The 14,629-nt window shown below is 35.5% G+C and overlaps 1 protein-coding gene across 1 annotated transcript in view; it reads right to left on the bottom strand.

Annotated features, from left to right (window-relative positions):
• Positions 1-14,629, bottom strand: part of THBS2 (thrombospondin 2) — a 36,394-nt gene that overhangs the window by 3,953 nt on the left and 17,812 nt on the right. Inside the window, exons 14-21 of the mRNA XM_003204057.4 lie at positions 12,392-12,499; positions 10,600-10,759; positions 9,058-9,176; positions 7,612-7,846; positions 4,248-4,475; positions 3,532-3,803; positions 2,600-2,697; positions 457-596 (exon numbers count right to left, since the gene is read on the bottom strand). Of these exons, the coding sequence (XP_003204105.2) occupies positions 457-596; positions 2,600-2,697; positions 3,532-3,803; positions 4,248-4,475; positions 7,612-7,846; positions 9,058-9,176; positions 10,600-10,759; positions 12,392-12,499 (1,360 nt within the window). The remainder of the gene's footprint in view (positions 1-456; positions 597-2,599; positions 2,698-3,531; positions 3,804-4,247; positions 4,476-7,611; positions 7,847-9,057; positions 9,177-10,599; positions 10,760-12,391; positions 12,500-14,629) is intronic.

The following is a 14,629-nucleotide window of genomic DNA, read 5'->3' as shown; positions in this document are numbered from 1 at the left end:
ATCACATAAGAAAGCCTGGGAAAGCATTTTTCATATTTCAAAACATTTTTGAACTGGCAAGATACAGAGGCATGCTCATTAATGTCTACTCTCTCTTCCAGGCCTCTTGCAAAGAGGGGTGATCCAGAAGCAGCACTCTGCCCGCAGGACACACTGAAATAGCCTACAAAGGAAAGTGGATATGCAAAGAAAATTCTAAGCGCATATCCCACTCAGAGATTTCTCTTATTTTTTTCCAGGTGGGCAATATTAAACATCTGGGTTTTATTATTCAAATTGAGATTACTACAGAGGCAAAGGGCATCCATGGTATTTCAACAAACTAAGGTTCATGACAGGCTATAAGATTACAGATTGTTTTCAGTTAAAGGAGGATATTCTTCATTTCCATATTATGTGCTTGTTCCATAGGATATCAACAGCATCAGCATTTTCCAGACATTTTCTATAACTAACCTCTGCATTCATATTTGAGGTCAGAGAAATAGACCATTTCTTGAGAGAAGACAAAAAGACCTAATCGTCCACCAGCAAAGGTTGTATCATAGATTGGTCCAGAATCCACCATGACTTGCTTCCCTTCATACACTAGAACTCTGTAAAAAAAGGTAATAAATTTAACTAAGAAAATGGAGTGTACATTGCTAAAAGATGGAAATAGCTTCCAAGAATTAAATCAGAATTAATTTTAGCTAGTCACCAGATAACTGCTTCACTGTAAGGATCACTTCTCATCTCTATCTCATGACCACATGGCTGGCAGCCACAATACATTAATCAGAAGTATTGGAGCTGTTCTGTAAGTAATTTTATACACACCATCTGCAAGAGATTTCCCAGTTCATACTAGGAGACATGAGTATGTCATGTATTCATTGATAAGCCTCTATCCCTGTGAACTCAGAGGTTAAAACAAAGTTGTCTTTACAGCTATGTGAATGACTGATTTATTTATCTCTTGGTGCAAAGGCCAAAGTCCCAATATGGAAGAACCATCCCTTTAGAGTCAAAGAAACATTAACTGGAGCCATGCTTAATTTTTATTTCAGACATCTTAAGCCCTTAATGAAAGCTGGAAGGATTTGGACAGAAACAGCTGAATTCATGAACTGTAAAAGGAGGATTTATTTTTTTCTTGAGCGTCTCAGACACCCACCCAGGAGCTAAAAGAACTCTTCATTATCTTTTTCTACCATATAGGTTGTAGTTCCTCAATCTTAGATTCTCCACTTCTCACCTTGAGACAGTCAAGGTTGTTAGGTTTTCAGTATCTTAAAATAGCCAAACGTGAAGTGAGCTTATGGTCTATTGATTACAGCAGAGCCAGAAATACTACACAGATCTAAATATGTTAATATTAAATTGCTATGTCTGTACAAACAATATAGTTCCATAATGAGGTGGGATAAAGAAGGTTGTTGTATTGCTAATGAGTGGTAAAGCTCAACAATAACTTGAGCCAGACATACACATCTACAAGGTGCCTAACCCTTACATATAACCAGTTTTGGTTGCATGGGAAAACTGTTGAGTTGCATGGGTATAAAAGGTGGTAAGCACCTAGAATAAATGCCTTTTGTTCTGCACCCGCAAACGAGTCTGGACCTCATTTGCCTCTTCAGCAAGAGAACCCGGGGAAGCCCTGCAGCAGAATGATACCACTGAACCACTTTTATATATTTCCTATTAAAAAATGCCCTAAATAATGAAGGAATCTAATGCTCCAGATCACAGAATTTGTCATGCTAGACTAATCTAGTGGGATACCATTTGAAATATGTTTTCTCTGACTCTAAGTAGATTCTACAAAAAAAGGACACAGGCAACAGCAACATGAATGGAAAAAAAAATATATCAAATTTCTTTTTTTTTTTTTACCTGTATCAGTATATATGCTACAGCATGAAGATTTAGATGAAGAAACATTTTTCCTGAAAACTGGATAAAATACACTAACTAAATTTGTCTACATTTCAATATCCCTACTCATATTAAACACAAAGTAACAAGATCAAGAGATCTGACTACCTCAATGAAAAACACACTTTATAGTTACAGTACTTAGTTCAAGATAAAATTGACACACAATGTTCATTCCTTGAATGTTCATAATATCAAATATTAGTAAACTAATATGCCATAGCTCCTTGTTATGTGCATTGCAGATGTGCTTATGGCTACTTCTGCACTACTGGAGACAGGATGCTGAAATAGACAGAAGGTTGGCCTACTTCCCTGTGGCAATTCTGATGTTTCTAATTAATTTCATTCTTTCAAATTCCAGAAGCTGGGAAGGAATCTTATATTCTAACCTTGCTTTGAGTTTTTCTTAGGAAGTTTTCATTCTTTTGCAAGAGAGCCATTGAGAGAGATTTTTATTTTTATTTTTTTTTTAATTTAAGAATATTTAGCTGCTGTAAATACATACTAATTGAACATATCTGAAAGGGAAAATAAGTTAACAAAATGGTCCCCTAAATATTGAAACAAACTGTCATGCAAGCATCAGAACTAGCACAGAACTTGAAAAAACAGCTGTTACATCAGAGACTAAAGTTATGCTATTAAAAAAATATAGAGGCACAGAAATATTTCTTACTTTATTAGTCCTGTTTTAGGCCTATGAATCAAATGCCACCTGTATGCAGTATAATCTTTCCAGCCAATGTTCTTAGGATCGTGCCATAAAGTGCGCACCTACAGTAGGAACACAAATGCTGTATTAGAAACACTGTGCTTCAGCAACTACGCACCCACTACAGTGACAATATACAGCCACAGATTATTTGCTGCAGAGCACGAAACCAAAAACAATGTTTAACATCTGAAGGTATGACCAGCAAGAGTAATGAAAATTCACTTCTGTAACTATGTAGTCTTGTCAATGTTTGCATATAGACATCCACACTGTAAGATCTGATGTTGCTTTTCCTATCCGAATGACTCCTCTGATTAAAAGGGGCCACAACTTCGCAGTTACTGCCTTTGGATTATTCCTTGAAAACTTTCACACTTGGCCAAGGCCTCATTCCTCCAAGAACTCCAAACTGTGAAATTTCTATTTATGTGCAAAGCTCCATTAGCTTCATTTCCAAAAGGCATAAGATTCTTCTGAGGCTAGGCCCTCCTTGGAACAGCAGTAATTTTTCTCTCGTTTTTTTTGTTTTGTTTAGTTTTTTGTTTTTTGTTTTTTTTGTTCTCACTGGTTGCTGAAGCATAAACCCAACTTAATTTAAACAAGCTGGAATGCTGAAGGATCAAGTGCCAATACCAAGGTCACAAAGGATTTGTGGAGAACTGAGATCTTTTACTCACTTTAGGATCACACCACACCCTCCCTTTTACACATGTAATTTTTTCCATTCATAATTTTTATATGTGTAATGTTCTCTTTGTAACAAGGCAAATGCTATTACGTGTGAACTGAAAAAAAAAATCTGTTTTTTTTTGTTTTGTTTTGGTTTTTTTGCAACAACTGAGGTGTTAAATGATTCATCATGCACCACAGTGCTGAAGTTTTAAATCTCTCACCTGTCCGGGGGTGTTTCCTGTATGCCAAAGAGCATTTCTCAAGTGTTCACCAGTACCAGTTGTTGAATTCACTACCTTGAGCGACACACCAGAATAGCCATAAGCCCTGGTGGGTTTGTCCTCCCAGTACGTCTGAGTGACCTGCTTCCACATTAGAACATAAAACCGACTGCTGGACTGGTAGCCAAAAACAAAGCCAGCATAGTCATCATCACGGTCTGTGTTAACATAGAATGTGCCACTGAAGTCAACAGAGCTGAACTCATCGTAACCTGGGAGAAGACACAAGACAAGAACCATTGAGTTTCAACGCTGGGTCTGGTCATCAACTCAGGAGTCCTAGCTTTGATTCTGACTTTTGCTTTTTCTGTTTCTAGTCTCTAAGAAAGGAGGTAATTTCTCTTGCTTATCTACCCTATGGAGACTTCTAGAGAAAAATAAGTAATTTACAAGAAGTGTTAAAGGCAGCAGGTACTAAGCTTATGTCAAGTTCTTCAACTGGATATTACATCTATGTTACAGTCAGTGACAAGCTGAATGGTCAACAAAAGCAAACAGCACTGAGCTGTTTTTAATTTGGATGTACAAACCTCAAGTTTCAGTCCCAACCTTGGAACACTAAAACATATGATCATTATTATGATTTTTTTTTTCTTCTTGATCAATAGATCACTGCTTTCTTCTCCAAAGATGCTGGCTTACAATCTGATACTCACCTACAGCTATTCCAGGATCAGAGTTGGCAGTCTGTACCAGTTCCTTGCCTTGGTGGCGAATAACCCAGTTGGGATCAATCTGAGCTGTTCCCTTGGGGTCCAGAGGGACCATCTGGAACTTTCTGAAATCAGTTTCACTGATGGCATTATTTTCAGGACATACATCAAAAATATCCGGAACATTGTCATTGTCAAAGTCATCTTTGCAAATATCACCTCTGCCATCCCCTGTAAGTAAAAGCAATAAGTAAATGCAATTGTTAGCAATTTAACCACACTACTTAACTGCCCTGGTACTAATGGAAGAAATTTATGATGCATATCAGTGTATCATTTTCTCATTCTTCAAAGAATGCTTTACGTAGAGCTTCATTCTCTAGAAGTTCATTTCAAATGAACATTTGATAATGATAATTTGGTAATGACTGGAATAAGTTATCAGCCTGGATCCAGGCCAAAATTCCTCCAAATAAACACATCCTATCAGTGTTTTATGACAGTGATCAGTCTGGACGCTAGTCTATACACAGTGCTTCAGAATCAGCAATGGGGAACTTGGAAGTTTCTTATGCTGATATAATTCACTAATACTTGTATTATATTTTCAGAATGATTCAGTCCCAGATCATGCCCCATCTCTGGAGGCATTCAAGGACAGGTTGGATGGGGGCCAAGGCAGCCTGATCTGATGGGTGATGTCCTTGCCCATGGTAGGGAGGTTGCATAGGTTTTAAATCCCTTCCAACCCAAGCCATTCTGATTTTATGATTTGATGCAAGACCGCATTTTAATATTGTTTGAATTCACTTTTGCTGCACATGCTAAAACATTTGTCCTCCTGCAAATTACTGAATCCCTATATAGTATTGAAGACTTTTTAAGACTTTTTAAATCGTCTAAAGATTTGCACAGCAACAATCCACCCAGTGCATTTACAGTAATCTATGTAAACATGCTTGGTTACTCTTTCACTTCGGAGTAGAACAATCTGTTTTAGATAAAAGATAGCACTTCAGGAAAATGCAAGAAAACAAGGAATTACTATGTACAGCAAGACTAGCCTTGGAGAAATAGAGATATTAAATTGTCATATGAAATAGAAGAAGCTTTTTAGACAATCTATAAATGCACCCATGTAACTCAGCTACAGTTACTACACTCAATACTAAAATAAATAAATACCTTCTTCCTTAAATTACACATACTATTGGTAGAAAAATCAGTAGATGCATTTTGCCAGAAATAGCAAGTGATGAAGGAAGGCATAAAAAAAAAATTCTCAGTGACAAAGCCACTGTCAACAAATGACAAACATATTACTTAAATAAAACAAGCACTTAAAGAATGACTTATCTAGGAAAGTACAAAAACAAATTCAAAAATATCTGACTCTTACAGGAGAAAAAACTGGATTTATACTGGATACTATTCTAAGCTGGAACTGCCAGCTAATTTATTTCTATCTTCACAAGTCTGTGCATCTGCTTTTTGAAAGGTATTTGTCACTCCTTTAAGAAATTGGGAATTAACACAATGGAAAATAGCAATGATCCAACCAATTCATTGTGGAGATATTAATAGATGCTACACAGTCAAATGAGAAGCTGCATTACTATGCCTAATGAGCACAGCATTTTTCAAGTACAAAGCTTTCAAAAAAAAAAAAAAAAAAGTAGAACAAGAGTTAGGCTACAGCCAAAAAGGGTAGTTAGGCAAAGCTAGAAGTTTAATAATTCAAAGATTTTCAGTAGTTCAGCTACATTGTAAAATAGTCCCATTTTTCACTCTGGCAATTGGCCCTGGAGAACACAGAATCCTGACCAGCTGTGTGTCCCTGCACCTGTTTATCTTAGCACTTAAAGAGAAAAAAAGTGAATTTCCAATTGTATTCCCCTTGCCAGTATCAAAGAGGTAATTCTTGAGTCATAGGATTACTTAATTATTCGCTGAATGTCCTGCTGACAGCAATTTGGTACTGAGCTGTTGATGACAACATTCACTATGTCAAGAAAAGTTAGAAAGCATTTGTTTACCCAGCCACATCCAACAGTTCTCTCAGAGGCCTCATCTTTAAATGATGTAGTTCAAATAATCAAGAGCGTGGGAGCATATTTTGGCTTTATTTATCATTTTTCCAATATTTCTCTTGGGATTACCACTGATGACAGTGCCACTGGCTAAACTGTTTAAAATTTACTCTTTTTGTAAATACTTATGCAAAACATAATGCGCACTCACTCAAAAGACCCAGGTGACAGCTAAAACAAATTACACAAATTTGGAGGTACCCTTATTTTGGAATATTTCTATAATTAAGAGGCTTTTCCAGAAATTAGCAAGCACAAAGATGTTTCTGTTACCTGATTTGACTACAGGGTAAAGTGCTACTACTGGTACCAAACAAACTGGTTGTTTCAGAGAACAGCAGTTGTCTTACCAGAGAATCACTCAGGGCACAGGATTTTGTCTTTGTAAATGTACATAGAACCGTACTGTGTTGGTACCAAATTCTGTTTCATTTTCACCAACATAAGTACAAGTGACTCCAGTAAATTGTGTAATTCAGAACAGAAATTGCTCAAGTATTTATTTAAAGGCCAATTATTGGAGACCTATAACATTCAAGGTTCTCAAAGGATCAGATGTTTCATAAATGACATTTGTGACTGTAAAATGTCACTATTTCATTACTGAAATATCACCAAACACCAAAGGAGGATTGTTGGAAAGTGCCGAGCAACATTTTAAGGCAAGACCTGGAGAAGGGAAGAATTATGTATCTATTTCTTACATAGTGACACATGTATTACCAAAAACATTTTTAAAGCTACTTACCTATAAACTGACTTTGAGAAAAGCACCTAAGAAATACTTACTAGAAAAATAACTTAAAATCAATATTAATTTTTCACTTAAGCTGCAGTAATAGACAGCTTTTGAGAAAAAACAACAACAAAACAAAACAGCATTAGGCTCTATTTTTTATATTAATTTTCAGAAAACAGCTTGTTTTGAAAACAAAGGATATCATTCTTTCATTTCAGTTTTAATTTCAAATGTCTTAAATTTCCGGGTTTTCCTCTTATATCTCATTTCGAGACTAAAATAAATATGAAAACGCTCAAAAAAATTCTGACAGGTATTTACCTATAAATACACAAGTGTGTTTAAGACCCTTTCAAAGAGAGGTTGTCTATTGCTCTAGCTCTGGGCCAAATTAGCTAAAGCAGTTCCATTCAAGTCTCAACTGAACTGCAGTAAGACAGTTTGATCTCAAGAGACTTAATTTTCATCAAAAATTACTACCCCAAAAACAGAACTGGATACTTAGGACTAAATTAAATTGATGTAACATTGTTTTTACCATCAGAGTCCTCCTGCTCAGGGTTATATCTGAGGCGACAATTGTCCCTGTCATCTGGAATCCCATCATTGTCATCATCAGGATCACAGGCATCCCCTTTACCATCTTTATCATGGTCAGCCTGGTTAGCATTGGGGATGTAAGGGCAGTTATCTTGGTTGTTCTGGTGGCCATCTTCATCAATGTCCTCATTGTTGTCACACTGGTCACCAACAAGGTCATTATCTGCATCAGTCTACCAAAAGAAGTAAGCAAGTTTGTGACTTTTATTAAGCACATAGAATACCAATACCAGTAGCCTGGTACTTAATTTCTCAAAATTTCTCTTCAAGCCTTCTCTGCAGACAAATGATATTGTGATGATAACCATGCTTAAAGTAGAAATGTTATTTTGAAAGAGTATAGCTACTTATGCTACTGTCAAAGCATCAGACCTGGTCTCTAATCTATTTCCAGGGCAGGTCTTTGGCCATGACTGTCATTGTTTTCATTCTAGAGATCATGTGGGAGTTGCAGTCCAGGCAGGGCATTTATCTGTCTGCTTCTGAAACATTTGATGCTACTTTCCTGCATGTGGACCAACAAATCTGAGCATACCAAATATAGCCCTGAAGCCGTTCTGACTTGTCATGGAGGAATGTGCACGATAGTATGCAGGTCAAAAAGCTAAATATTCCCTCATGTCAATTTGTTATTCCAAGATAATTCAGTTCTGTGTAATCTGTGCATCTCACACATAATCCAGATTGATACATTTGTTTTTTTTTTAAGTTTGAAAGATTGCAGTTGACCTCAGTTACATTATAAATCCTACAATCAAGCAAATTCCATTATCTCTGCATTGTTCTAAATTCCAGAACATTAGCTTTTTTTTTTTTTTTAAAAAAAAAAAGGAATAAATTGAAGTAGTGGAAACTATTAAAGAAATAGTTTACTTCCCTTGCTCTTACCTTTCACCCTTCTGAACTGTTCTGTATCCTTAGACAAACAGCTGGGGTTTCTGCCAATTTCCTTTCCTGGCCCTTTTGTTTTGGGCAGAGAATCCACAGGAATAAGAACCATTTTATATCACTCTATTTTCAAATTTCCGAATTTCCAAATCTATAGCCACGCACTAATGACTTAAAATTGTACCATACAAGAGCCCTGTGGTTTATAGGTGTGAGTAAAACAAGGCGTGTTTTATCCCAGAGCCCCTCCAGCCCCAATAGCTTTGTCTTGGATTTCTATATCTGAAAGTGCATCTTTAAACACTTTAAATTGATGTTTACTGTGGTAAGAGCAGACGTGAAGATATTGGGTGCATGTATGCAGCACACTTCCTTCAGTCTATCTGTACTATGGAATAGCAAGAGAAATAGCTTCAGCTATTTCCTCAGATATTTTTCTTCTTTTCTTTGTCCTTATTCTGATCTTATCATTAATTAAGCAATACCTAACATTTACCTGGTCTGGATTATGCATTAGCGGACAGTTATCACACTGATCACCAACTCCATCACCATCTGTATCACTCTGGTCTGTATTATAAACGTAAGGACAATTATCTCTTTCATTAAAGATGTCTGTGGGGAAAAAAAAAAAGAAAAGAATAAAGAAAACAAAATGGTATGACATCCAGCACAAATAAGCCATAGACTCTACAGTCACCAGTAAAAAATATGCTCTTACAGAATTCATAGACTCTCTCATTCTACAATGTAATTCCTGCATCATGAAATGGTGAAGAGACTAATATTAAAAAGCAAAGATAGCATCAATATAACTTTTCTTTTTATGGCATTTTTCCAGCATATTTCGCTAAAGGAAGGGCTAAAACTTATGACTCTCGCCCTTTCTCATAGATCCTACATTCGTTGAAAAAATAGCTGAAGAGGTGGGGTACTTTTTAATTAATTTGATTTGTATTTCCTTTGCGAACACTATAAGGAATGGCAAAGAATGCATAGTTATATCATGGTGGAATGTCTGAATAGTTTTGTACAGAAACAACTGCACTAACATTCAGCTGCCTCAGCACTAAATTATTTTGTTTTACCAGAACACATGCATCATTTATTGTACTGCACGCCAAATTTTCAATAGAAAATGTTCCCTCAGGAGACCGAATTAGGACAAAATCAAGATATGTAGGCCTATCTGTCCAGAAAGGACACAATGACATTCTCTTACACTAATATTCCCTGGATATTTTTGTAGTCTTTAAGCCAATAGCATACAATTGCATTCTTTTTACCAAACAGATATGCAGAAGTCCCATGAGCAGTACTACTAAGAACCTGATGATATGAAGGATGAAAGGAGTCATAACATTTAGAAGATCAGTTCAGCCAAGCAGCCAAACGTTTTTATGTTTGCTGAAGGAAATCCAAAACCATATTTCTTCAACTTATAATATATGTGGTATTTTTTAATTTATGAAAATCCATAAGGATACTGATTTTAAAAGAATATTTAAATGATTTTCCTGTCCTTATTCTGATGGAATCTGGTTCACATAGGCATGTACTTGTACATGAATTAAACACCTTTAATAAAATTACAAGTCAAAAAGAAATGCATATTTGGATTCCTATGGGTTTTGCAATGTTTCCATAAAGAAAAGCAGATTAATTTTCTACAGATATTGTCTTAACTGGGTGGATATTCAAGTTTTTTCTCCCTCCCTAAAATGTCAAAAGGAGAAAAGTCAACAAAACTGTTGTTATATTAGACCCAGATTACTTTGGATTACAGATGAAGAAAAGATTTTCTTTTTAAGATTATGTTGACAAAAGACTTGCTGTGATTTCTTCTTCAATAGTATCCACTGTATTCACTTAGGGACATTATACTAACACATGGCAAAGGAACCTTAGTTTTCTCTGGCATTTTTGAGCAGTTAAACTTGATTTTATTTCACATAGTAAAGCAGGCAGCTTGACTCAATGACCACAAATCAAAATGTGCTCATAGCACATAACTTAATTCTCAAAACCGAAAACATACCATCTCCATCAATATCCACAGCACATGAGTCACCCTCCCCATTATTATCCGTGTCAATCTGTGCAGGGTTGTGCACATAAGGGCAATTATCACAGCGGTCACCAACTTCATCTTTGTCGTAATCAAACTGACGAGGATTGAACAGAAGAGGGCAATTGTCCTAGTGAGAAGAAATAAAACATTTAAGAACATAAATCACAATTTGAATTGAGGTCACATGAGCATTTGGTGGTAAATCTTTCTATTCATCTTTGACAGATGAATGAAGACACAAATACGTGATTTTTCCATTGGACAAACTGTAACTAAGCTGAAAATCATAGTGCCAATGGGATGGTTTCTAGACAGCCAGGCTTACTGTGTGTTTTGTGTTTTTGTACAAGGCATGCTAAATGCATACTGTATCTCACTAGAAGAGAAACACACATTTTAAATTGGATCTGTACTCTGTAATTTTAATGAAAATATCTCACTGGTACATGCAATTTTTTCAAAAGCAGTATGTGCTGAAGAATCAGTCCAACAGCAGCAGCATTTTTCTTTGGAAAAACAAGAATTAATACTCTGACTTTTTTGGAGCAACCTAGTATCAGTATTCTCAGTTTTAAATCAAATGTTTTTATCTTTAATTTTAAAGAAGAATTGATTTTTGTGGGTATATTGCATATGATAATAAAGCATAAAAGACGCTAAAAAGCAAAATTTAAATGAAATACTCTTTGATCCAAAATATTTTTCCTTAGAGCTACTCCTTTTAGTGGAACTTTCAAAATTACATCTCAGTTCAACCCCTAAGCTGAAAGTCTTGCAGAATAGGATTTCTTATGCTTCACTTCAAACTAGACATGGTCGTCTGCACAGCCATGAGGAAGTACTCTGCGTAAAAGTAAAGGATCACCAAACCAAATCAAAGCAGTGGAATTGAGAAGATCAGAATTGTGGAATCTGAAGGGAGTAATTTGAAAATATCTTTAAACTACTTTTCCTCTGTGAAAGCAAAAAACAACATTCTGTACCAGAAAACTATTTTTTAGATCAACATTTCAGATTCCTCAGACACATATTTTATACGTTGAAGGAGATGATAGAGGGAAAATAAAAATTTTATACTGCGCATAAAACTGAACAAGTAGTTACAGTCTAGCTCAGAGCATCTAGGCTTCTTGTGAAGGTAACCAAGAACAACTGTAAATTTTTAATATCAGTTCATGCATCCTAACCTAAACATATTCAGAAAAAGCACAATGAAAGATACTTCTGCCCATTCGCTTAACGTAAAGGAGTAAGAGGTTAGACTAACCACCTATCTTTCAGGTAACACAGCTATCCAATTTTCAATCTTGTGGGCATACTTAAAAGATGAAAGCATGAACCAGGCTTATTACTTTCCCCTTGTCACTTCTCTTTGATGCTCCCTATGTTTATAGTTACATTACTTATTATAACTTGTTTCCACCATATATCAGATATAATGTCTATCAGCTTTTAAAATACAATGGAGGTATCATTCCTCATCACAAAATAAAGAGCTTAATGAAGTTGTTTTCATGCACACAACTGAACTCAGAGCCAATACAGAGAACTCAACTCAGCCTCAGGTTCCCTAGGCTGTTTTGCTCTTCCCAGTGTTACATCTCATTTGATACAATAACTTTACTCTGCAGTAGACATCATTCAAAGAAAGTAGTGCAGAGTAACTTGTTTATTGTTCAGAGCTTCAACTAAGTCATCACTTGTAAATAGAAACAGATGTTTATATCAAAGGCACAGACAACACAGAAACGCATCTTACTTTGTCATCTTCAACACCATCATTGTCATCATCCTCATCACAGGCATCTCCTTTGCCATCTTTATCAAAGTCTTCCTGGCCAGAGTTAGGCAGGAGGGGGCAGTTATCCTGATCAAAAGAAATAACTGATCTTTACATTATGTCAGAATGACTTGCCTGGACAGACATGCAGATATGGTACCACCACCACAGGCTAGAAAACAAACAGTCATTCACAAATACTTTTTAAAGGATCTCTGTTTGTTGCCAAAGATAGTAGTAAATTTGCTGCTTTAATATTGTACAGTAAGTGAAATGCATCTGCAAATCATTCTATTTCCCAGCTCTCCTTCTGTAAAAGGGATGTTCCCAGTAAATTTTAGATGAAAATCTCTAGTAAAGAACAAACACACCACACGCACACACGATCGCTTACATCAACTTTTTATAGACAGCTGGTGATGTATGTTTGAAGAATACATATAAAATGAACAGGTTTTTTTGCCAGAAAAATACACAAGCCAGGAGATGATCTTCAGAAACAGCTGTTCATATGGAAAGTTACAGGAATGAAGAAGTACAGAGCAATAAGAACACTGTAAGCAAGGATTTTAGAAAATGGGCCTTTCAACTGTCCTAAGGAAGAGCATCTTTGCTCTCTCGTACAGCTAGAGCTTTGAAAACAGGAAGTAAATATATTTATTTTGTAATGGAGCTTTGCAAAGAATTATTATTTTAAATGAATAAAGCTGTATTTTTAAAGTGTAACCTAAGATGTAAAACCTTAACAAGCATTTCCACGAAGTTTTAGTACTTTCATTGAAAGAGAAAAGTAAATTGCAACTGTATCATTTGCTAATAGCAAATATAGCTATTAAAGAGTTATTCTCACTTTCTCACATTCCACATCTACCTCAGACCAAAACAGAATTTGCCAACAGACTGCAGAAATATTTTTTGTAATACATGAATATTCCAGTAATATTCCCAGTTCCCTTTTTTTTTTCCTTTCTTTTTTTTCTTTTTTAAATCTCAGTAGTTCAAATAGTGGAGACAATTCAAGGAAGAAAACTAGAAAGTTCATCATAAGTATGAAAACCATAATGTAACTCCAAACTTTTCATGGCACGTTTTTACCAAATAGTTGTGGATGGCCTTGACTGTCCGACTCAGTACTGATTACTAGCAATCCAGTAATCTACAAAATCATTTTATATTTCTTTATGTATTTTTGGGAGCAGTGAAAATAAATAAATAAATAAATAAATAAATAAATAAGTCAAAAGAAGTCAAAGCTTCTTCAATCACTTTCCATGTTTGCATCTACACGTTTGTTCGTCTGTACTCTCTGTAAAATTGAGCCTAATTTCATACAAATATAGTAGTAATGCAAAGACCTCAAGGGTAGCCAGTTCCCATAGGCTTTAGGAAAAACTAACTATGTAGAGGAGAGAGATCAAACCAGTGCACTCAAAAAGCCTCTTACTAGCTATTAAAAAGAAGACTTAGACACATCATGCTTCACTCCTGGGAACTCAACCTACCAGAAACTAGGCTTCTTTGTTTCATCTGTTAATCAAAGTTCTATGTTGGTACAGTAACAATGGAAAAAAGATTAACTATCATGTGAATGAGAAATAGATTTACATTAACCAATATTGCTAAGATTTTATTATTATTATTTACAACTATACGCTTTATGCATATAGATTTGCTTAGACAGTATGTAAATTTTCATAAAACAACAGCTCAAAGAAAGAAGTTTTGGGTTGACTTTAAAAAAAAAAAAAGAGAAGTAGAATATTTGTAATGAATACAACAATCTGAAAGTACTAGAATGTTCAATGTACTTCACCCCTTAAATGTTTCTACTAGATCAACACACAAATTGTAGAAAATGTGAATTAATCTTTGGAACAGGATTTTCTGAATGGGTTTGGTATGTTGGGCACTTAGTAAAAATTAATCATTTGTGTTACATCTGGAGTCAACATGCTGCAAATCTTGATGACAGGAACTAAGAATGACTATGTGAACTGCAATTGCTGAACTGGCTGGAAACACGATGAGCAGACATCAGTGAGGATGAGGACATTCAGTGTTTGAGTTTCATTTTTCCTACAAAATCTCAAATTCCCTTGTGCTGAAAAAGGCCAAATTCACAACTTCAGCTGGATTAATAGAGTAACTTCTGACTCTCTTAAACCACCTGATTTCAAACTCTCTTGATTTGTATTCCTATTGTTAACAACAAAAAAA

This window comes from Meleagris gallopavo, chromosome 2, assembly GCF_000146605.3.
Source record: "Meleagris gallopavo isolate NT-WF06-2002-E0010 breed Aviagen turkey brand Nicholas breeding stock chromosome 2, Turkey_5.1, whole genome shotgun sequence".
In the NCBI taxonomy this organism is placed as follows: domain Eukaryota; kingdom Metazoa; phylum Chordata; class Aves; order Galliformes; family Phasianidae; genus Meleagris; species Meleagris gallopavo.
The sequence above is the reverse complement of the archived record's forward strand: the minus strand, read 5'-3'. Positions and strand labels throughout refer to the sequence as shown.